The following is a 23,891-nucleotide window of genomic DNA, read 5'->3' on the forward strand; positions in this document are numbered from 1 at the left end:
AAAGTCTAATGTTCCACATGGCAGTGCAAGATGCAACCATCAGGCCTTCGGGGTGATCTTCCTGTAATTTCCCTTGCATTTGCAGTGATTCAATTACACTCTAGCAAAGGTTTGGAGCCCATCAGAACAAATTGCACAGCAGATTGGGTCAGAGTCCCTGAAGAAAAGTTCAGACTAAATTCTGGTGTCTGTCACCATTACTCTCAGCATTTCACACATGAGTCAAACTATTATTTAGCTCCTTGAATTGGAGAACTCTTGTAATCATGTGTGTTCCTGAAGCTGGAAATAATGTGGAGAAAAAAACCCTTTTATTTTCATTTAGGCCAGGTATATTTCAAGCAACTATATTCCACCTTTCTTTTCCCCATGCTGAGAGCAAAGGAGAGCAACCTCTGCAAACACTGATGATTAGGCATCATGCGATTTTCAATTTGAGTCAGACTTATGAACATGAACTAATGAAGCACTAGAAGTGCTTTGTGCTTTACCACCAAAAAGCAAACATTTGCAAAGCATTGCGATACGAAATACTCTTATAAGTAAAATAAAATTAAAAAAAAAATAAAAAGGAAAATCTATATATATCAGTTTCAGCTTTATATTCCCCAAACATTACAAGATGGTTATTTTTTATATTTTCAGTTAGACAACTTTAAGGAATATTGTCCTGGTTTCACCTGGGAGAGAGTTAATTTTCTTTCTAATATCTGGTGCAGTGTTGTGTTTTGGCTTTAGTCTGAGAACAATGCTGATAGCACACTGATGTTTTAGTTGTTGCTCAGCAGCACTTACTCTGATCAAGGACTTTTCAGTCTTATGCTCTGCCCATGAGGAGTGGCACAAGACAGGAGGAAGCAAAGACAGGACACCTGACCCAAACAAGGCAGAGGGGTATTCCATACCATAGAACATCATGCTCGGTATATAAACCGGGGGATGCTACCCAGAAGGGACCTATTGCTGGGTGTCACTCAGTGGGTGGTAAGCAGTTGTATTGGGTATCACTTGGTTTTCTTCTTCTCTTTTTGTTACCTCCCTTTTCATTATAATTATTAGTAGTAGTATTAGTAGTAGTATATGTTTTACTGTATTTCAATTATTAAACTCTGCTTACCTCAACCCACATGTTTTACCTTTTTCCAATCCTCCTCCCCATCCCACCAGGAAAGGGGAGGAGTAAGCAAGTGCCTTTGTGGTATTTAGTTGCTAGCTGTGGTTAAACCATGACAGATATTCACAAAACCAGCTAGCGAGCAAGAGGCATTGTACCTTTAGATGAAAATTCAGAAAGCCTTGCTCAAAAGTATTTGGAAAAGTCACTGCTATCATGGCAGAGGTATCCTGCGGATGTGTGTTATCTCATGTAAGGAAGGGATGATGAAACAGCAAACTATGTAATCCTATCAACGTCATAAAAGTATAAATGCATTTTGATCAAAAGACTGCATGAATTATTGCTGATTATTTGTTCTTTTCTTTAATAATGGTACATCTTCAGTCTTTAATCCAAGCAAGATAAAAACAAGAATATTAACAATTTGCTTCGGACAGGAAACTTTATTCTGACTGAAAAGGCTGATCTTACAAACTCAGGAAACCATGTGTAACCTGGTTGTCAGGAGACTCCTCAGAAAGACTCCTAACTCTCTTAAAGAGGATAAAACTACAAAACAAAAGCTCCAGATCTCACAGCAGGAGGGACTAATTCTCTGCAAGTATTCTCGACTTTGAGATCCATAGCAAAATTCTCCCAAGGCCCGTGACACATGTGGATATTCAAAGACCAGAAAGACAGAGGTAACTGGGAACTGCTCATAGGCAGCAGTTCTCCAGAGATCCCAGTTTCTCACCAGGGCTGGGCCAATCATGGATCTGGTCCGTAGGGTGACCTGCAGAGTCTGGCCTTTCACAGCTGGAAAACTGGGTTACTGTGCCGATAATATGACATTGCACTGGTGTAGTTTGAGAAATACACGTAGTTCAAGGGCTAGGACCAAACACTGTTTTACAGCTTTTGGGGGATTTGCGGTTGTTGGGTTTGTTTATATTATTACTGATTTATTATTTGAAAGATCATTACTTTTATTGTGTTAAAAACAATGCTTTTCATACCTTTCATACCTTACACCCTTACCTAGTTAAAATGGTTCTAAGAAATAAGGCTGTACATCAGTTGCTGGTAATGCTTTTCTTCCTAAAAGTGCTCAATTATTTTTGTTTTTCAATCAGTCAAAAGCTCCAACATGTCACAGCTAGAGCCACCAACTGAACAAAAAATAACCCAAAAGCTCAACCACACATAAAGTATTCTGCAAGCATAGGCAATACAAGTAAATGTAGGAATAACTATGTTGGGGATTATCTGTGGGCTGTAGAAGGAATTAATTGCATTTCATTATTACTGCTAACATTTTCCCCATTTCAGGAGTTTGGTGAGCATATGGAGTAAAGATTCTGGTCTACCACTACACTGAAAAGTAAAAATCTAAAAAGTGATGAAAATCCATCACTTGAAATCGTCTTTCTTCAGACAGCCTTCAAGGGAGGACAGAATTACCTTTAGTCTGCTTTTGATGTTTATTAATATTTACATGCAAAAAGAATATGTCTTGGCTTGCTGCTTGGGAGAATATGTTCCAATAAGACTTCTCAGTCTGAAATGGAAACAGAGAGGCTGCTTCTCCATAGCTTATGAACGAGTGATTTCCACAATCTTGTTTTACTCCCTGTCTTTAAGGATACCCAGCCTCCTGAACTAAGCCTCACCCCTGAGACAGCTCCAATGTAGCGATAGACACAGCTATCCAGGTGTAGGCTTTATCACAGCTTCATGCAATCAGAGACTTCAAAATACACAATAAGATCTACAGGTTTTGTAATTTTTGTATAAAGAGACCTTAGGACACCAAAGAATAATGCCATTCTCATTGCATTCAGCATCAGTCACAGCTTTTTTTCTGGGTTGATAAATTGCATAGCAATAATACAGTCAGGAAGCAATGAAGCGATGACCAAAGTCAGATAGAAATGAAAACCTTCTAGTCAGAGGCACCGCAATCCTTTTTCTGGAGGCCCTGTTACATGTAATCCCTAATCCAACAGGTTTATTAAGCATCCAGAAATGCAGACCCCATAGGTAACCAGGACACAGAAAAGCATCAATTTCAGAAGACAAAACCAAGGCTGCAAGCCCTTCAGAGTCTATGTACAACATCTACCTTCCCAGAATAAAATACTTAAGCCAGCTTCTTTCCTACATGCTTTTCTCAGTCAGATGTTAAAATAAGTGACTGCTGTTAACACTGGTTAGTAACATCAATATAATGTATCTTGCAGATACATTAATATAATGCAGAGTGGTAGCATCAGTCCCACTGCAATACTGCGGCAGGAAATACTGAATGTTGAATTGGAAGGGGAAAGCTTTGTGGCACTGCACAAGAGAGTTTCCAGGTGACAGAGACGCAGATGGACATCAGCAAGCTCTGGGTAAGATTTGAAGGAAGAATTCCCCTTTTGTGTTGTGTGATCAACTACAGTAACTGCTAAGGTTGTTTGGAGGACTTGAAGAGCAAGTATGTATAACTTATTGCCACTTTCTCATAGGGAGGGTGAGATTATATGTATGTATATCATCAATACCAAATTCTGATGGCCAAATATTGCCTAACATGATTCTGGCTGGAGACACATTTGGAGGCAAATCTTAGCTATGCAGGAAGATGTAACAAAATCCAGGAGGAATATTTAGGAATATTTCATCTACTAAAGCTTCAGGGCTCACTGAACTGCAACACTCTAAGATGTGATTTGGCATTCTTTCTCAGAGAAGGTATTGGTGGTCAGAGTCAAAAGCAGCCACAGGTGAGATTCTCTTTGTATCCACTAGAATGGGCAAGAATATGATTTGCAAATTATATGCAAGTCCTTGAGTGAGGTCTCCAGTAGCAAAAGATTTGGCTGAAGTCAAACGCAGTGGAACATATTTAGCTACTCCCACACATCCTTGCAAATTATCTTCTCTGATGCAGACAATTCCCTGGAGATATGGAAACTGTAGATTTCAGCTAGAGGTCTCAAAAGAGGTCTCAACAGAGGTCTCAGACTGTGTAAAATATAATCAGATAGTAGGCCAGACCCCTGACCTAATGATTCACTCATAAAAAAACATCCCCTTCTCCTTGACTGCACACATCCTTTTGCTTTTTCAGACTTGCATCAGGTTAACAGAGAGAGAAGAAAATTTGCATATTAGTAGCAGGCAGATTAAAACACCAAAGAAATACATGATTATGTTGAAGATGCATGCCAGGAGACACAACTTTTCTGCTTTTGGTGGCCTATTGGACATTGCAAAGAATCAATTTTGTCAGCTTCTGCTATGTGAAACGCATAAAAATGCAGCTCATCTTGGCACTAGGAAATTATCTTCCCACCTCCACCCAGGCCCTCTGAATATTAGAGGAGGGATGCTAAGGATGTATAGCTCTGCTATCATCAGCAGCATTATGATTAATTGGGCAAGGATCAGGCTCTTGTTTTCTTTTTCTTGCTCAGTATCTTCCACCTTTCCTTATATCTGCAGCTCTCCACTGCTGTGCACTAGTATTAAGCCCCAACCATATCTGCCTGAGCAGTTAATTGAACATTTTCTCTTCTCCATTTATAGAGCTATTCATAGATTTATGAAACAAATCACCATTCTCCTTTCATAGTTAAAACCAGCCTAAATAAAGACAACTCCCTAAAATCAGCAAATTATAATCTAACGAAATAGATTGAAAATTTCAGTTGCACTAAACAGGGTCAATGCTTGGAAGAAACGAAATGTCACTCAGAAATAGAGATCAGAGTAATTCTTTTCTATTCCTGCTATTGCCATAGAGACCAAGGGAGGGGGAAGACAGGGAAGAAGAGATTTAACAGACTTAATTCTTCCTGAAATTTATAATTAACTACAAGGGAAAAGGGACAATTACCATATTTCTAAAGAATAAAGGAGAAAAAAGTTGAGCTTTTGACAAGATATAATTACAAGACATTACATATGCAATGCACATTGGTTTGTTCTGTGTAATTTTCTTGAGACTCTCCCCCAAAAAGTGTTTTTTCTAGAAAAGACAACATGTATCTCATCAGTTTACATTCATATTTTGAAATCTAAAAGCTAGAAGCTAGTAATAATTGTTCCAAAATTTAACATTGGGAAATAAAGATTTGAAATAAATACTCAGATATACTCCCCATGTGTCAAACATCTATGGATATATTCTCCAGCTAAGATCATTGAAAAGGAACTTCCCTCTCTTCTAAGACTGTGCAGTTTAGCCAGCAGCAAACCCATAGTCATCAAAGCTGTCCTCAAGTACCACTTCAGAATGGAGTTTACTAAATTACATGTAAATTGCGTGGATTCAGCTCTATCCCACTTTCAGGGACTGGCAGGAAAACACCACAGTTTGAAGTGCTCATCAACACCTAATAATGACTATAGAAAAAGATTTTAATTTTAGCTAAATGTGAATCTCTAGGGGGGAAATCATTACGTTCCCTTTGTTTTGAGTTTGTTATAGCCAGGAAATTCAACACAAAAATCTTAGCCAGCCAGTTTACGATTTCAAACTGTAATGATTCAAAGCCTGAAGTCTTGTAAAGAAAAAACAACAAATGTTGCCTAAATCTATTAACAATACGCGGGCACATAGAAATGTGGTTATTTTTTGTTTCATATCCAGCTAAATTTAAATCAGATCCTCATGTAGTGCAGCTTTCTACAGCTCTGCTGGTTTTTGTAAGATTATACTAGTATACAACACCTGAGGCACTGGTTCAAGCTCAGTATTCATACCTAGCTTTATAATTTCCTAATTTGGGAACTGACTCTACAGCCTTTCAGGCACATACAGGTGATCTTGTAAGAAAGCCCACAAAATAAATTGAACCTCATTCTTTAAGTACATACCTTTCCAAACCTCTATATTGAGGTTTTTCAGATTAGCACATTATAACTGGGAGAAGGTGGTAAACAGGCCTATTTTCTTCAGTAAGGCCTATTATAAAAGCACCTCATAAATAAATAGTCTAAGTGTTTGTTGTTTGCATTGGCATCAGGCCACCAGAATCAATAACTCAACCTAACCTCATAGTGGATTCACCCCTGCAAGGTGAGACCAACAGCTGGCATATAATGTGTGGACCTGCCCTCCACCTCCAGCAGGTGACCTGATCTGATTTACCACTCTGCCCTTCTGAGAGCATCTTGGGACTTGGTTTTACTGCTGCTCTAAATCAGAGAGGCTGGAACAGTGAGGTCATTCCAGTGGTGCCACCTGCACATTTTTCCACTCTTCAGCCGAGTTCTAAAAACACCCTTTAAATCAACTGTGTTGGCACAGGGAGTAAACTGTGTTGGATAAATGCTGAATGAGTGTTTCCCGCTCACTTGGAGAATTAGTATTCTAATGAGACACAAGACCTTTCCCAAGCATGGCACACTGATTTATAATGATATACTTGATGTACACAGGTAGTTTCAAAGTCAAGCCACAGCAGCCCCTCTCTCAGATTCACAGTGATGCTACTAAGGACATGAGCTCTGAATTTTGCCTTGTCTTCCATTTTGGGACTATGGGGAAAGGAAAGCTACCACTAACAAAAAGACATGGTGCATATTGTACAGCTCTTCTCTGCTTTACTCTTCATGCTGCAAAGTGGGGTGATGAGTGCATAGAGTGGGAGACACCTACAGAAAAGTCATACATCAGCCAGGGTCTAAGGCAGATGCTGGTCCCCTACTTGATGCAGCGGATGCTTATTTTCCACAATCATTGCACATATTGAGACTTCTGCTTTCACATCTGTCAGAGTTTTGCCTTAAGTGCAAACATTGGTGTCCCCTGTTCCAAATATATTGCTGGATGAGCAGAAAGAAATAGGACAGACAGATGTTGCTGGCTCCTGGCAACCTTGCCAGCCTTTTTTTGGGTTAACAACATAAGCAAGCACATCGCCCTGCTTCCCAGCACCATTACAAAACAGGTTTTTTCCTTCCATCTTTATTTCATTCTTTCAAATATTTGAACAAAATCCTTAGTGCTGGATGGACAGCCATGAAAAGAGAAATATTGTGAGCATACCAAATTAGACTAACACAGAATTAAAAGAACAAAGCAAAACACGAAACTTCTTCACTAGTGGAAACAACTGAGATTTTCATGAACTCTAAAAAAACCACCAAACAACCAAAAACCCCAAATATACAAGATCTTTTTTCCATTCACATGAATAATCACATTTTCATTTAACTGTGTGCTCCCACAGAGGTCAGTGACAATTGAATAAAACTTGGAACCTGTGTAGTGAGTGATCTGGTTTAAACAACCATAGAGTTAAGTGGAAGCTGGTAACAAGAACCCCCAAGAAGAAGTAATTGTTGCAGAATTTTCAACGTTTTGATGATGGAAATTTATTCTTGTAGCTAATGAAACCAACAAGTCCAAGGTGGGCATTCCCCATGGGTCTGAAGTTGGCCAATTCTCTGGGTCACGGGAAATATACTGCTGCTAGTGCTCAGTGCTGTGAACACGGGAGTCAGGCAACAAAGAGGAAGTGGTTTAGGTTTTGTGAATAAATTCAGGCTATTCTATTTGGTGTCTAGTCTTTGTGTATGCCTTTGCAAGCTCTTCTCAAAACACAGAAGCTTTCAGGTGATAAAATCTGGGATTTTGAGCCAACCTGAAAACACAGCTCCCAAACAAAACAGGAGGTGACCACAGTAGCAACTGACATTGACAGTTCTTAGGGGCATTAATTAAGGGGCATTAATTATTAAGGATAATAAAACATTACACTAGATTTCCCAGGAAGTTTTAAAATCTCTATCCTTGGAAAAGATCTTCAGCTAGTCCTCCTTGTGACAGACGACTGGGCGCCCAGTTGTGGGATTGTCTGACACCAAGTACTGGGGGTTTCAGTGAAGCAGCCCCTGTGATAGTAAGTCTTGTCAAGCAACACAGAGCTATCTGTTTTCTTTTTCACCAGAGGCAGCTACTGCTGTATTCACTATTCTGTAAAAGGCAGAAGGATGGACGATAGCTAGGGGAGAGGACAGCGTGTTGCCTCTGACTGCTGGGAGGCACAGTGAGGATGTTCTTGCTTCTCAAAAACTCTTGGTGCTCCTGTTGGGATGGAGTCTTGATCTAAGCTTTCATTAATACTGAATTCTTCCTAATGATAAAATAATACCACTAATTAATGTGCTTTACGCAACGATAAAAGAAAGAAACTATGCTGGGAACATGATCAATTAAAATAAACTAGGAGACCATAAGAACTTGTTCTTGACTGATTCAGCACTTCCTAAGTCTTGGGTTCAGAAATGCATGGAAACATGAAGGAAATAAGAAAGGAGAGGAAGAATCTGTACTAATTTGTACAGATCTTAAATCTATCTTAAACATATCTCACATTTTGCCTGAAAACATAATGTCAATAGGATTTAAGGTCTGGCAAGGTACACCAGAAATTAATTTTATTAGATGGCGTCTTTCACCATATAGAGTTCAAAGCAAGATCTTTAGATTCATTGCACATAATCTACAAGGGCATATTCACTCCAGCACATTTATGACATTTTCTGTAGACTGGAAATACTGATAATTTCAGACTAAAATTAATGACCATGTGTTAATAATGTCAACGTTTTTAACAGGGTTCATCTTTTGCAATTTAAGCAGCATTTATCTATCACTCCTTTTTTATTACTTATAAGATCTGAGGAATAAAGCTGATGTATTTACTCCATCTTGACATTAAGATCCACTTTGCGAAGAACGAGAATGGCAATTATTTGCACAAATCAAAACCAGGATATTCAAATAAGGATAATTAACTGATCCGAGGCCAAAAATGACCAGACTGTTGCTCTGTAGAATTCATACTTCTTGAAATGATTGGTTTTTAAACCTCAAATGGTCTGAAAAATGTCTGCTCTTATTATACTGGTGAAAATTGCCACAAACACAGGCCATAAAAACTTTGGAGGACAGAAGCAGAGTTACTCCGGTACACAATAAAACACATAAAACCAGATTATGGATTAATACAATCTAACGACACTGGTGCAGCTTTTAAATATGGCACTAAACAAGATGAGGAAATCAACTGTAATTTATTTGTCTTCAAGCCTTTGTAATATGAAAGTACCCTGAAACTAGGTTTTTGCCATTATTCAGCTCAATTACGTATGATAATATAGTGTTCCTACATGCATCCAATTGCAGATCACACACAGTTCACAATCTTATCTCATTCCAACATAAAAGTTGGCAGCAAAGACTGAATTTCTGAAGTTGAATATTTGAGGCTCGTATGTTTGACTTTCAGATCATTTCAGCCATTTAGTGGCAGATTCTAGAGACAGAAAAGCTGGGAGGAAAAATATTGGTGTAGATGGTGTTGGAAGCTCTGCCCAAAGCAAGATCAGTAGTGATATGATGGTAAGTCTACATTTGTTATTGCCCAGAAGGCCCTGGGGAAACGTTCAGTGGAAACTTTCATCACCAATTCATAGAACAAAAAAAAGTGGTGGTTTTTGATATATATAAAAAAAGGCACTGGACCACGTTCTTCACCCAATTATACCATCCTAAAAGCAGACTCACTACCCTCTCCAAATCCAGTTACTATACACCTCCTTGCCAAACATTTGCTAAGGATGGTTGTGATTACAGGTCCCCACTGCACCACTGGACACCAAGAAGTAGGACGAATCACCACTCTTTTTTCCCACATTCCTGCTTATTTACAATTGGAAAGCAATGTCTTGGAGCGCAAATTGGATGTTTAGCATGATGCTGGATCCAACCTTTGTTCAGTGGTGCTGCACCTCTGCTGCTGAGCACTTTTCAACAGTGTGCGTCAGTGGGCACCCACAGGCACCTCCGCTCTGCTCCAGGGCAGGTTGATGATGTAGTCTCAGGTTGAGTACAGCTTGTGGGAGCCAGAAGGACTTGTAAAGAACAGGAGGTGAATGAGGCCACAGGAGCATACACTCCTTCTGTGGCCTCATTCACCTCCTTTCCCCATATGGGTTTCTCCACCAGCAAGATGGGAATGACAGCTCGCATCTGTTCCTACAGCTCCACCGAGCTCCCTGCGGCAGCCACCTGCCACCCCTCAGTGCTGCCCATGGGTGCTCGGTGTGCCTCCTCCTGCCCTTATCTGTGTCACAGATGGGGGTCCCCATTTTGCAAGGCCATAACACAAAAAACGACAGCAATGATGACAGTAGTGCTAACCATTGGTGTGCCTTCCCATTTACACAGCCTTCAGGTGCTCTGGCAACCCCATACACTTTGCAAGTCCTATGCAATTGATAAAATTCATCAAAAATTAAGCCGAACAGGGAGCAACTGTCCTGAACCCCAATGTCTGGGCTTACCCTGGCAACTGCTCCTTACAAACACTATCACCACGTGCAAATGCAGCTACAAACATGCGCTACCTGACCTGTAGCAACAGAAAGAGAGTTCCCTGATGATCTCCCTGTCATTTAATATTAAGTTAGTTTGCTAAGTTTGAGGACATCTCCAAGAATCCTTCAGCCTAGACCTTAACATTGGGAATTGTCCTTAGCCCTTAAGTCCTCAGCCTGCCACTGCTGTTGTAGATAAAAAAATGTTTATATGCAAGTTTGGAAGGGATTCTTTAGGAGGACCATGCCCAAACAGGAAAACTGGATCTAACACCAGTATAAGAGTGCTGAATTGGGACCAAGGCATCTTTATTTTTCAGGCCTGGAGATGCAAAGTAAGCTATGTTCCCCCCACACCCCCCCCCCAAAAAAAAGCCACAATAAGCCACAAGAAACTTGCATCTCTCCAATCAGAAACATCATGACTATCTAAACTACATCTGATTGGCCTCTTTAAAGTCCTAGGACCCATACAATGCCCCCCCCTTTATTTTTCTTATTCTTTACTGTACAGAATAAACTGATAAGTTGAGAAAATATGTGCATTATACCATGCATTTGAAAGTGCTCTAGTAGCTGGAGATATTAATAGACACAAGCATAGGATAAGATAAAATATGAAATCATCCCTTTTGCCAGTATAAATAAGTAAATTACATATCATTTAGGAAGTGATATAGAAACAAACTGCATAATCTACAGAAAAAAAGAGAACAAAATGCTCATTGTAGCAAAGCTTATTTATCACTTTATCTTACAACCTGGCACAGTACATGCTCAATCTATTTAATTACAAGAACAGAAAAATATCAGAGAAATATACACACATAACAGCAATGTTTCCAGTCCTACCTTGGTCGTGACAATGCACAGACAATCCATTCTGTAAATCTCCACAGGAGTGTATGTAAATCATAAAAACAAATCAGCAAGGGTGAGGAAAGGCTTTTGAACAGCATGAACAGAACCGGAGGCTTGAATCTGCACAGCCTGCTTTTCCAAGTGGGGCCCTCATAAGAAACTCGAGTCCTCCTCCACAATGCTAAAGGCAGTCATGATGCTCACAGGGATCAGTAAACCCACTAGAAATCATCTCAAGCAAAACTTCCAGGTGGCTTATCAGGCTTGATTGCTGCATTGTTCAATCTGTGATCAAAATATTCTGTTGGATGGTATGCAGCCTTCTAAATGGGAAGATGAGAACCACAACAAGCACAAAAGAGCAAAAAGCATCACATTTCAGCCCTGGCTCTGGTTTCACAATTCTGATCTGCTGTTTCAGTATACCCATAAGATTCCGTTTGCCAAGTCTGCCTCCCTCTCTCTCTCTCTCTCTCTCTCTCAATCTCAATCTCTCTCCCTCCCGCTCTCTCCTTCCCTGTCTCTTTTTTTCTCCCCCCTTTCGCGTGCTCTCTCCCTCCTCTTTCCTACTAACTCCGAGCAAGCACACACAACACACACAACTATCGGGCCCATCTATCACAGCACTGTCACTCCTCTGCCAAAACAACTGCTTTGGGTTGTAAGGGGGTTTTTATTAAGAGCGTGATTCCTACAAACATACATATTGCTTGAAGTGCATGATTGAAACATCTGAGGTGTGTGCGAGAGCTCGTGCGTCACATGCAAAATCACTCGGAATTACTAGGTCAGATTCGCATTCAGGAAGTGAATATAAATAACAGCTGGATAAGGCGAACTTTCGGAAAGTATAATAGAAAATAATCAGGGGGGGAGGAAAGGGAATTGCACATTTACACATGCACGCAGGTCTGTGAAGCACAACAGGGATAAATTATAGTTTACCATCCACAGGAAAAACGCTCCTCATTACATTCATTATTCAATGCTACAGAGGGGCACCTATTTTTTTCCCCTCTACTTATGAAAAATACATGAAAGTTTTAATTTAAAAGAGCACCCCAAACAACAGAGCTGGAAAACTCCTTCTCTCCCAAACTTTGCTCTGCATCTTTGACAGATCCACAGACTTAATCAATTTATCTCATGTTCTGTATGCTTCGCTCAGAGTTTTACAGACTGTTTAGCCCCAAAGCCCTACCTTTCTTGCAGTGATGCTGGTGCAGAGCTTGCCTTTCAGGTGTCTTACATGAATCATTCTGAGTTAGAAAGCCCGCTGTCAGCTCTTAAAGTCTTCCCTCTCACAAATAGAGGAAGAGAGACAGAGAGAAAGAAGAAAGAGGGAGGGAGAGAGAAAGAGACACAGAAAGGGAGAGATATGTAAAATGAAAGCTCTGGCCAAAGAGAGAGGAAAATCAATGCTCCTATTCACTGGAAAAAAAAAATACAGCCAACTGGACTGTTGACAGCAACAAGAGGAAACGTCTAGACACCCATACATTACAATTCACCTTTTCAACACACTGGACAGCACAATTCCCGCTGGGTGCTTTGCTGAGGATCTCTCATTCTCACTCAGAGCTAAAATATGTTTTCAATAAAATGAGCCTTTCCAAGAAAATAAAAGGATATTTAAGAGTCTTCTCTTTTCCATAAATTACTCGGGTTATAACCCTAATAATCTTGTGACTGCTAAAGCAGCAAGAGGCTCAGTAAATGACACACATTATTTTGCCAAAATGAGGTCACTGCTACCAAAGTTACAAAATCCATAGTGAATCAGATATGTGGTCAGAGAGCAACCAACCCTCCCCCAACTATTAAAGTCCTGGTGGATATAACATCTTAAAGAGAAAGTCTCTAGAGCACTTACAACTGTGTCTAAAACTTTAACTCACTCTAAGCAACCACATGTACACAAAACAAACTTGATTTGTGTTTACCGGCTGCACTGGAACCTGCAAGTTTTCTCCCTACTGAGGTTTAGTCCAGTAGCCAAACAGTCAGACAAGTTTATTAAACTATAGAATATATGAAACAGAGGACTTTCAAACCTCCTTGATGCAAGAACCAATTAACCATTTCCTTAAGAACAAATTAACCCATTTAGTTGGTCTATCCTAAGTCGTGCTTGCGCTCTAAGCATGACAGGGTAAAAGGGAACGTAGTCAACTCTAAATTCAGGAGATATTTCAACACTTAGATGTAAAGCATCCAAGAGTTTTTTCTCTTCCAATTGGTAGATTCGAGCTGATCTAGTAAGGTGTGAAATATTTCCATACATATAATTACCTAATGACTTGGCTGTAAAATTTCATATCATTCTGGCACATGGAGATATCTTCTGAAATCGGTCTCCAAGCGCATGATCTGTAAATGCTTCTACTTGCAAGTAACTACTGCTGTGAGCTGGTCCCAGTGAATCCATGATCCTATTTACCATTTTTATGAAAAACAGATAATATGAACCCTCTGAGGCTGTTTATGTGAGCAACATGACTCATGTGTGTGTCTTGGAAAATCACGCTCAATCAGTGTACCTAAAAGCTTTCTCTTGCACTCCTGCAATTTTAAGCTATCACAGAATCACAGAATCACAGAATCCCAAGGGTTGGAAGGGACCTCAAAAGATCATCTAGTCCAACCCCCCTGCAAGAGCAGGGTAACCTACAGTACATCACACAGGAACTTGTCCAGGCGGGCCTTGAATATCTCCAGTGTAGGAGACTCCACAACCCCCCTGGGCAACCTGTTCCAGTGCTCTGTCACTCTTACAGTAAAGAAGTTCTTCCTGATGTTAACGTGGAACTTCCTATGTTCCAGTTTACACCCATTGCCCCTTGTCCTATCACTGGATATCACTGAAAAAAGCCTAGCTCCATCATCCTGACACCTACCCTTTACATATTTGTAAACATTGATGAGGTCACCCCTCAGTCTCCTCTTCTCCAAGCTAAAGAGACCCAGCTCCCTCAGCCTCTCCTCATAAGGGAGATGTTCCACTCCCTTAATCATCTTTGTGGCTCTGCGCTGGACTCCTTCAAGCAATTCCCTGTCCTTCTTGAACAGAGGGGCCCAGAACTGGACGCAATATTCCAGATGTGGCCTCACCAAGGCTGAGTAGAGGGGGAGGAGAACCTCTCTTGACCTACTAACCACTCCCTTTCTAATGCACCCTAAGATGCCATTTGCCTTCTTGGCCACAAGAGCACATTGCTGGCTCATGGTCATCCTCCTATCCACCAGGACCCCCAGGTCCCTTTCCCCTTCACTACTTTCCAGCAGGTCAACCCCCAACCTGTACTGGTACATGGGGTTGTTCTTCCCCAGATGCAAGACTCTACACTTGCCCTTGTTAAATTTCATCAAGTTTCTCCCCGCCCAACTCTCCAGCCTGTCCAGGTCTCGCTGAATGGCAGCACAGTCCTCTGGTGTGTCAGCCACTCCTCCCAGTTTTGTGTCATCAGCAAACTTGCTGAGGGTGCACTCAGTTCCCTCATCCAGGTCATTGATGAAAATATTAAACAGCACCGGTCCCAGCACCGACCCCTGAGGGACTCCACTAGTCACAGACCTCCAGCTAGATTCTGCGCCATTGACCACAACTCTCTGCCTTCTTCCTTTCAACCAATTCTCGATCCACCTCACTACTTGATCGTCAAGCCCACACTTCCTTAGCTTATCTATGAGGATGCTGTGGGAGACAGTATCAAATGCCTTACTGAAATCGAGAAAAACTACATCTACCGCTCTACCATCATCCCTCCACCTAGTCACTTCCTCATAGAAGGCTATAAGGTTGGTCATACATGACTTCCCCCTCATAAAACCATGTTGGCTGTTCTTAATGACCCCCTCATCCTTGATATGCCTAGTGATGGAGTCAAGAATAAGTTGTTCCATCATCTTTCCAGGGATGGAGGTAAGGCTGACCGGTCTATAATTACCCGGGTCCTCCTTCTTGCCCTTCTTATAGATTGGTGTGACCTTTGCCATCCGCCAATCCTCAGGCACCTCGCCCGTTTCCCACGACTTACCAAAGATGATGGAAAGTGGCCTAGCAATGACCTCCGCCAGCTCCCTCAGCACCCGTGGGTGCATTCCATCCGGACCCATCGATTTACAGATGTCCAGATTGCATAGCTGATCCCTAACCCAATCCTCATCTACCAAAGCAAACTCCTCCTTTGTCCTGACTCCTTCTGGGGCTATAGAAATCCGGGGCCCTCGGGGAGAGTCTGCAGGAGTAAAGACAGAGGCAAAGAAGGCATTTAGCACCTCTGCCTTCTTTATATCCTCTGTCTCCAGGGTACCCACTTCATTTAGCAGTGGGCCTATATTGCCTCTTGTTTTAGTTTTATTTGCTATGTGTTTGAAGAAGCCCTTTCTATTGTCTTTAACCCGACTAGCAAGATTGAGTTCCAAGGAGGCCTTAGCTGTCCTAATTGCCTCCCTACATCCTCTAACAACTGTCCGATATTCCTCCCAAGTGGCCAGCCCCTCCTTCCATAATCCATAGATTCTCCTTTTCCACTTGAGTTTGCCCAGCAGCTCCTTGTTTAACCACGCCGGTCTCCTAGATCCCTTACTTGACTTCCTACTCATTGGGACGCTCCGATCCTGAGCTTGGAAGAAGCGGTCCTTGAATGCTAACCAACTATCTTGAGCCCCTTTACCGCCTAGTACACTTTCCCATGAGACCTCCCTTAGCAGTTGACTGAAGAGGCCAAAGTTGGCCCTTCGGAAATCCAGAACTGTGGCTTTGCTAGGTATTCTATTCCTCCCACACAGGATCCTAAACTCCACCATCTCATGGTCACTGCAGCCAAGGCTGCCATTGACCGTCACCACTTCGACCAAACCCTCCTTGTTGGCGAGTACTAAATCTAGCAGCGCTGCTCCCCTAGTTGGTACGTCCACCATTTGCATTAAGAAATTATCATCAATGCACTCGAGGAACCTCCTAGACTGTGAATGACTGGCTGTGTGAGTCTGCAACAATGAGTATCTAACAGGGCAGGATTTGCACTTGTGCTACCCAAGCTTAGTTGAGTGCCATGGTCCCCAAAATACTGCTGCCTGCTTTTTACCCTCAGAATTTCCTGTAGCCCCAGGAAGACACCCATGTTTTTGGGGATACAAACACCACCTTCATCTTTCTATAGGCTCACTTTTGTTGCCAAGGCTCGTGGTCAAAAGCTTGTCACACACATCTATCAATGACTTGACAACGTCAGGACTGCAGTATGGGAACAGATGACTGTCAATGGGTCTTCAGTGTTTCTCCCAGAGATACAGTTCCTTATTTTCATTAACTACCCACACCATGACGCTGAGCTACCTCGTTTTCTTCTTCCAACTAGATACTTTTTCCATTCATTTTTTCTCCACAAGTGTAAGATTTTCAGATCCTTGGCACTGCTTTACCCTTCATTAACAACATCTCCTTCTGCTCTAATTTCTGCAGGTCATATTGCTGCTTGGTTCTATTTTTAACCCTGCTCTACCAGCCTTCATGTTATGTGTACATACGATCATGATTAGAAAGACTTGACCCAAAAACCAAACAAATTGAGAAGCAGCCATCTGGGGTGAAAAGAGATGGTTTATAGTTGCTCATAGTTGATTTAGATGGTCAAAAATAACCTCTGTGATGAGCTCTGACTGTAGGATAGCTTTAATACAGGAAGAAGAACAACCATTTCCCACTGAGATACCTAGTGGCTTTGCAGACCACCATGTGAAAGCCACTTACCCAGCTGGCTGCTTCCTTCTCTAATTTTACCAAGGTGTCTATTTTTAAGTCATACGGAAACAAACCATATGAGGTAAGTGGGTGAAATGTGATGGTCTGTATAATGCAGTGGATTAGACTGGACAATTTAATGCTCCCTTCTGGCATTAAAATCTTCACTGGTACTTCCACTTGGATAACCAAAGTTTAATTGGTTAATTGGGCAGTTATATTTAAAACCAGAGCCGGTAACATCTAGCTTTACAATATTTGTAAAAGCAAGCTTCTGTAAAACCTAAAACCAACAGAAAGCATTCTCTGGGGTTTTTTTTTAATCTTTTCTGATACACCTTTTTAAAAACATTTCTTAAATTCTTTCAAAACATAAATATTATACAGCAAAAACTGCAAAGAGAAATTGATTCTTTAAAACAAAGCAAAACTGGCTTCAGAATTATCTCTTCTTCAAACAGTAGAAATGAAGAAAAACGAGTGTACTAGGTCTCCAAGTTTTGAAGCAGACACTAAGAAAGGAGACATCTACCAGACTGCTAACACAGCATTAGCAATGTCAGCATCTTGCAAAATCTAGCCAGTGACTATTTAGGGCTTTATGCACCTACACAGAGAACATATAAACACATACATCCTCTTTCAAACTTGGAGAAAGATTTATTTACTCTTAATGTAAATAGATGTGTACTATGGATTCTTATGGATTTAAATTGCCAGTCTTTCACGTGGAGTTATATTCTCTTTCTTTTCAGGCCCTATTTTACACCACATTACTTCTCTTCCAAGAGGGCAAATGATGTAGTCATTAACTTATATCTTTATGGTCAGAGCTCATTTACACTTCTTGAGCTCAGCTCCAGCCATGTCGCTGTGCATCATAACTGGTTAGTTAGTAGGTTAACACTGGGACAGAAGTTATCTGAGTAATTATATACTTGAAGGGAAAATCTCTTGAGACAGCCTCTCTATTGTTTGTGCTACTCTTAATCTTGCAGATCCTGAATATGTAGTTAGGAGTTAGAGATGAAATGTCAGAATAAATCCTGCTTCAGCCAGAAAGAGTGGTTAATACAAATTTCGGGAGGCATAAAGCTCTATATACCTTAGTCACTATGAATTTTCATGCAGTTCCCAGGTAGAACCAGAAGCCTGTGAGTGCTGGTGTTAATTTAAAGATCAACAAATTAATGATTCTGCCCCTCTTGACTGCAGAAGCCCTGAGAGCAGCAGGACTGTAACTGGCCTCAGGCCCATGAGAGTCTCAGGCTGAAGCTGTAACAAGAATCATTCCCCCGTCTCCTGTGGGAGAAGACAAATTTCATTGCTATTTAGCACAATCAATGTTGGAATCCAGACCGATTCCTCTGGCTGGTAACTTTCTCAACAAAAAGAAAAAGGCAATTTTCTTTCTGTAAGGAAGCACAGACCTCCCCACTCCGAGCTCTGCAGATAGATGGTAAACTGTGTATGTGGAGAATTGCAGGCTGTACAGGGCGTCCACATCACGAGGACTCTGCACCAAAGTGTCTATGGTAGTCTCAAGCTCAACAGCCATAGAAAAAGGTTTATTTTCTGCTTCACACCTGTGGAGGGGATCCCCTCTCTTCCTGCTTCAATTACATGTCCAGCTTACCACCCTTTAATTCACTATGTGGGAGCCTGCACCACTTTAGCCCCAGTGCTTGGCTAAAAGTTTTGGGGTTTTAATAGACAAACTGCACTTTGCTGATCCTGTTTGCAACCGGACTGTAATACCTAACCTTTGGCTGCTGCATCCAGTGGTGTCTAAAGTCATTTGCCGCCAAGCATGCAGTGGGACAGCAGGATGGTTGCCTCACTTCCTCTCCAGGAGACAGTGCAACCAATGGAACACAGAAGTGACAATGGAAAGGCAATGAGAAGGTCTTCATTACAATTTCCTTCTCAAAGCAGGTTCAGCAGTGAGTCCTCATCAAGTTATTCAGGCTGTTATCCAGTCTGGACTTGAAAATATCCAAAGACAGAGACAGTGCAACCTCTCTAGTAGTCTCATTCCCACAAACTCATAAGCCTAGAGGCCTATGAGAAGACAGTGAGGCAATCTGGGTATAGAGTATGGCTTGTAGGGTTGTAGATGTACATTCATAATCACAGGGTGTAGGGAAAGGCTGAGCCATTCCACAGCTCTGAAGGGCCTTGGATAAGTTAGCCTTTTGAAAGCTCTGCAGCCTTCATCAACTTAAAACTAATGCCTAATGTCTTGTTATTAAAGCCACAATTGTTTTCTCTTGCTTCCCACAAATCCCTTATTCAGTATGAATCAGAAACACTTCAGTTACAAATGCTCCACTGGCTTTATATGGGCTGGGATGCTCTGTGATAAAAACACATGGCACTCAAGGGCAATATGTCCTAAAGTGGCTCTTAGCTATCAAGATCCATGGTGAATGAAGAGTTCATTTAAATTCTTGAGCATTCTGCCTGGGGAAGTAAATCTAACAACCAATTGATCATCAGGAACTGAAAAGCTCTGGTGCATATGTTTAAACATGTAGTCAGTCCTAAATAGCTATGTGTCACTGTCATAGCAGTGTGCCACTGACATCAAGCACAGTCACTTGAAAAAGAAATCAGACAAAATTGCTCTTCCAGATAAACTGACACACTAAACCACAACTTCCAGAAAATGAAAACAAAACATCTGCTATCTGCTCTCCCCTGGAACTGAAGAAAATACCACTCACAGCCTGAATGTCTTAGAGTTTGACAATACAATTGCCAATTTTTGGAGTTTACTCTCATGTAAGCTTTGTGATGGAGCATGAAAATGCAGTACATAGAATTCCTGATGGAGAAACATTGAGTCCAGGATGTCGCCTAAGTAGGGAAGATGGTGCATGTCCAATTGGTCATTCATACTGGAAATGTTCTTGTGAAACTGGGCTGAGATCCACTTCATGCCATGATCTCTACAATATCCTCATGGACACAATGTATTTAGGGTATATATCAAGCTTTTGATAATTCCTTGTTTCGACGAAATAATTTCTTTCACAAATATAGAGACAAATTTCAATGAGTATACACGCTCCTGTATTTCAACTCTAAAATAGAGCAATGGTCCTCTATGGCACAAAAGTTTTTCTCATCAACTGGGAACATGGCAACACAAGAAACTCAACAAGTCATGCTAGACAATTAGTTCATTCCATCTTGACAAGTTAATGAACAGAGAAATCAACCTAGAAATGTAAACAAAGCCCACAGAAAAGCCTTAGACAAGAGGAATTATCTGCACGTTTCCACTGTTAGAAACGACTTTCACCGAAGTCTACAAGGTATCGCATAAGCAAGCCAACTCAGTTAATGTCTGTTTTCTTTTCATCATGTTTCCAGCTTGCTAACTTTAAAAGAAAGCTTAACAATTTGCTTTCACTTACAAAAGAAAAAATACACAATGACTTCAAGGCTGGAAGCCTACATAATTGTATCTAAGCCCAGGAGAATTGTTCCAGCCAAGTTGTGAACCTATGAAACTAATGCAGATGTTATAATGAAACACTTATAAGTCAACCATTGCATGCAGCAAGGCTGTTACAAAGAGAAGCGTAACATACCTCCTTGCCACAGCCATGAACTCATATTGCTTCATGTATTATTCAGCGTACTTTTATGGTATGTATGATTAGACTGCCCATACAAAAATCATCACTTCACTGACATTTATATTTTTCCATACTGACTCCAGACCAAAAATGAACTACAACACACACTGAGAGACTGCAAACACCTTGAATAAAACTTACTAACTGTGCAACACATTGGACTTCAAAAATACACTGTAATGAAAACACCTTGAATCAGCAATCCTGTAGAACAATCACTGATACTAACATCACATAAAAATAAAAAGTAAATCCTGACTAGGACAGCATAAAATGCACAGGGCTAGTAACAATAAATTGCAGCCTTAAGCTTTATTTGATAAGGTAATATACATGCAGTCATTAGGCACCGAAAAAATTACTGCAGGAGCTCAAATTCAATATATTCTACATATTTCACCTTCAGTAAAACTTGACTAAATAAAGATTTAATTTTGCATCACAAAAGAATGGACCATACCTTTGTCTTCACGTCTTCCCTGTAACTTTCGGAAGTCTGCTTCTCCTTTACATGTTCACATTGGCCAGATCCTTCTGATTCATTGGAAGGTGCAGGCTAAGGAAGAGGGGGAAAATTCAAATAAAGTAGCTGAGATGTACATTACAATTCTATTATACTTGAATCTAAAGATTAACATGTACATACAAAATGATTGCGTGAATTCTGATAAATATCAGGTGGTTCTTACACAAGATTTTCACCTCAATGTTTTGTCATGCAAAATTTTCTGGGGTTAACCAAGTTGCCACTCTCATGGAAGTCTGTGGAAGTCTTAATAGGCTAAGTCTACAAGACGGTGCTTATCATAATCTATAGGTGACTTCAGAAGGCATTCAAGGTGCTCTGTGGCTCTCGGCACCAGAACATAGAGATAAGGAAAGAAATCAGTGCGCTGCCAAATAGGCCCTCGTATGGAACAGCTGGAGGATTATCACCTTACAGCACTGAGTTACCTGGTTTGTTTTCTCATTTCTAATTCATTACATTCTCCTAAGTGCCGTATTTCTGAAAAGTTTCATGCTTGTGTAGTAGTCACATTTGCAAGTCTTACAAATTCAGATGCTTATTTTGTTATCTTTCCTTTCTTTATGCATATTTACATCTTCTATTGCTTACAGAAAACCCTCATAAAAAAACATTGTATTTTCTCAACTAATACCTTTAATAGAAGATAAAGTAAAAGGCAATTTTTTTTTTCAGTTGTCCTGATGGAAATCTAATACATCATTGTAGACTTTGCATTAAGACAATAAATATTATAAGCAGCATAACTGTTTACAATGCTCTGCAAAAATATGCTTGAAGAGTTACCGTTTGAATGAAACATGATGACTGCCACTAGCTCAGATCTCAGAAAATTTCTGGGCACTTTGCAAGAGCATGAACAGGAAAGCAGGGTGAATTCAAACAGTACAGTGTTTTATATCTGTGGGTGCAGAGCATCACAGACACTAGGAGTGATTTAAACCCATCCTTTTTTAGCCTGTGGACCAGGAGAGCAGTCAGTTTTAACACAACAGGCAAGAAATTGTTAGCATTTTAAAGAGACCAACCATTGCCAACACAACACAGAAAACAAGAAGCCAGTGCCACAGAAAGAGCCAAATCACATCCACATGTGCAAATGTTTTCTCCTCTGATACTAGATTGTTTGTTTAGGGCTCCATCCAGCAAAAGACCGAATGCTGGCCCCAATCCAGGAAACTAATTAGACACGTGCTTTTAACTTCACTGGAACCAACGGCACGAGTCGTGTGCTCCAGTAAAGACTGTTTAAACATTGGATCAGTCCCAGCAGCTCAGCACTGCATGAGGCTGGGCACACAGACCTCCATGCATGTCCTCTCTAAAGTTTTAGCTTGTAACATGCTCACAGTCACAGAGAGCTAAGCATAATTTTGTCTGGTTTCTTGTCACCAAAGGGTGTTGTATATCCTCCATTTGTAATCTGGAAGGGTGGAAGAGATAGCGAGGCAATCAGGCCAAAATTATACAGGACAGCAGGGGACTGAACCTAGGTCTTACATCTTGCCTCAGAGCCTACGGAAAATCCAAGCAACTCCCTAAGTGTTTCTTTCAGAAACAGAAAATTGTTTTTTCAAGATGCTAAAAAGCATGCATTAAAGTTTTCATCTTTGCTTTCTTTAAATACATAACAGGTTTTCATCGTTATTATTTATATGCAACAATATAAACTATGCAAATCAACGTATTATTTATTTGCTCTAATCATCAAGACCAAAACCTGCCTGATCCTAAAGGAGCCAGGCTTCTGCAACTCCTCAAAAGGGGTTTGACAATTTTTAGGAGAAACTACATACTGTATAGAAGCATTTATCAAATGAGTGCAGCTGCAAAATTGGATAAGAAACTTCAGTTTGTTTATATTTTGCATATTTTTTCCCCTAAAATTTTTCACCATTAGCTGATTCCAACCTTTTGAAGGAACGTAAAACAATGTTAAAAGATGATATGAAATGTTTCAATTGTTTTCCTTAGGGAAATGGGTCACGTATTAATTGTGAAGAGCAGCAAACCAAGGACATTAGAAGGGTACAAACAGCTCAAGTAGGAGTAATGTTAATAAATCTGGAACACCTCTGTTTCAACATATTAATGTTCAATAAGCATCAGCAGAATAATATATGGTTCTCAAACTTAAACAAAGCATATGTTAGCAATCCATCTGAAAACCAAGAGTTATTTAACTTTGTGTTATGAAATAAACAGGACTCTATAATGCAAGAGGTAAAAAGAAAACTTGCTGTGTGTTGTGATAGATTTATTTACAACTAACATTCTTGGATCTGAGTGTTTTCTTATTCTTGGTTCCATACAATCCTCCCTTTAGAGGCTAAGCAAAAGCTTATATTGTCTGAAGTTATTTTCTTTATCTAAAAGCTGCCTGCTTGTAGAAAAGAAATATTTTAGCAACACCTCATTAGTCCTGAACTGTACAGGTCACCATGAGAAGCAGAACTGGCAACCCTAGGGTGACACAGTATGAATGCAGTGGAGAATGTGCATGAAGCTCATATATCCTTGTAAATGGTTGTGGGAATAAAGAGTTGAAGCTTGAATTAAAACTCCTGACAAAAATGTAAACTTTTTGTCAGACTCCTGTATCCAGAACACTGTAGTTGGAACAATTCTATCTTC

General features: G+C 40.5%; 1 protein-coding gene across 3 annotated transcripts in view; it reads right to left on the bottom strand.

The window, feature by feature from the left end:
• Positions 1–23,891, bottom strand: part of DLG2 (discs large MAGUK scaffold protein 2) — a 1,029,196-nt gene that overhangs the window by 855,049 nt on the left and 150,256 nt on the right. For 2 of the 3 annotated variants that reach the window (XM_065678826.1, XM_065678819.1), the window contains one exon: positions 21,192–21,287. In XM_065678826.1, the coding sequence (XP_065534898.1) occupies positions 21,192–21,287 (96 nt within the window). Of the gene's footprint in view, positions 1–11,329; positions 11,552–21,191; positions 21,288–23,891 lie in introns of those variants that run through there. The other variant, XM_065678821.1, reaches the window with a different exon arrangement.

Source organism: Lathamus discolor, chromosome 4 (assembly GCF_037157495.1).
Source record: "Lathamus discolor isolate bLatDis1 chromosome 4, bLatDis1.hap1, whole genome shotgun sequence".
NCBI lineage: Eukaryota > Metazoa > Chordata > Aves > Psittaciformes > Psittacidae > Lathamus > Lathamus discolor.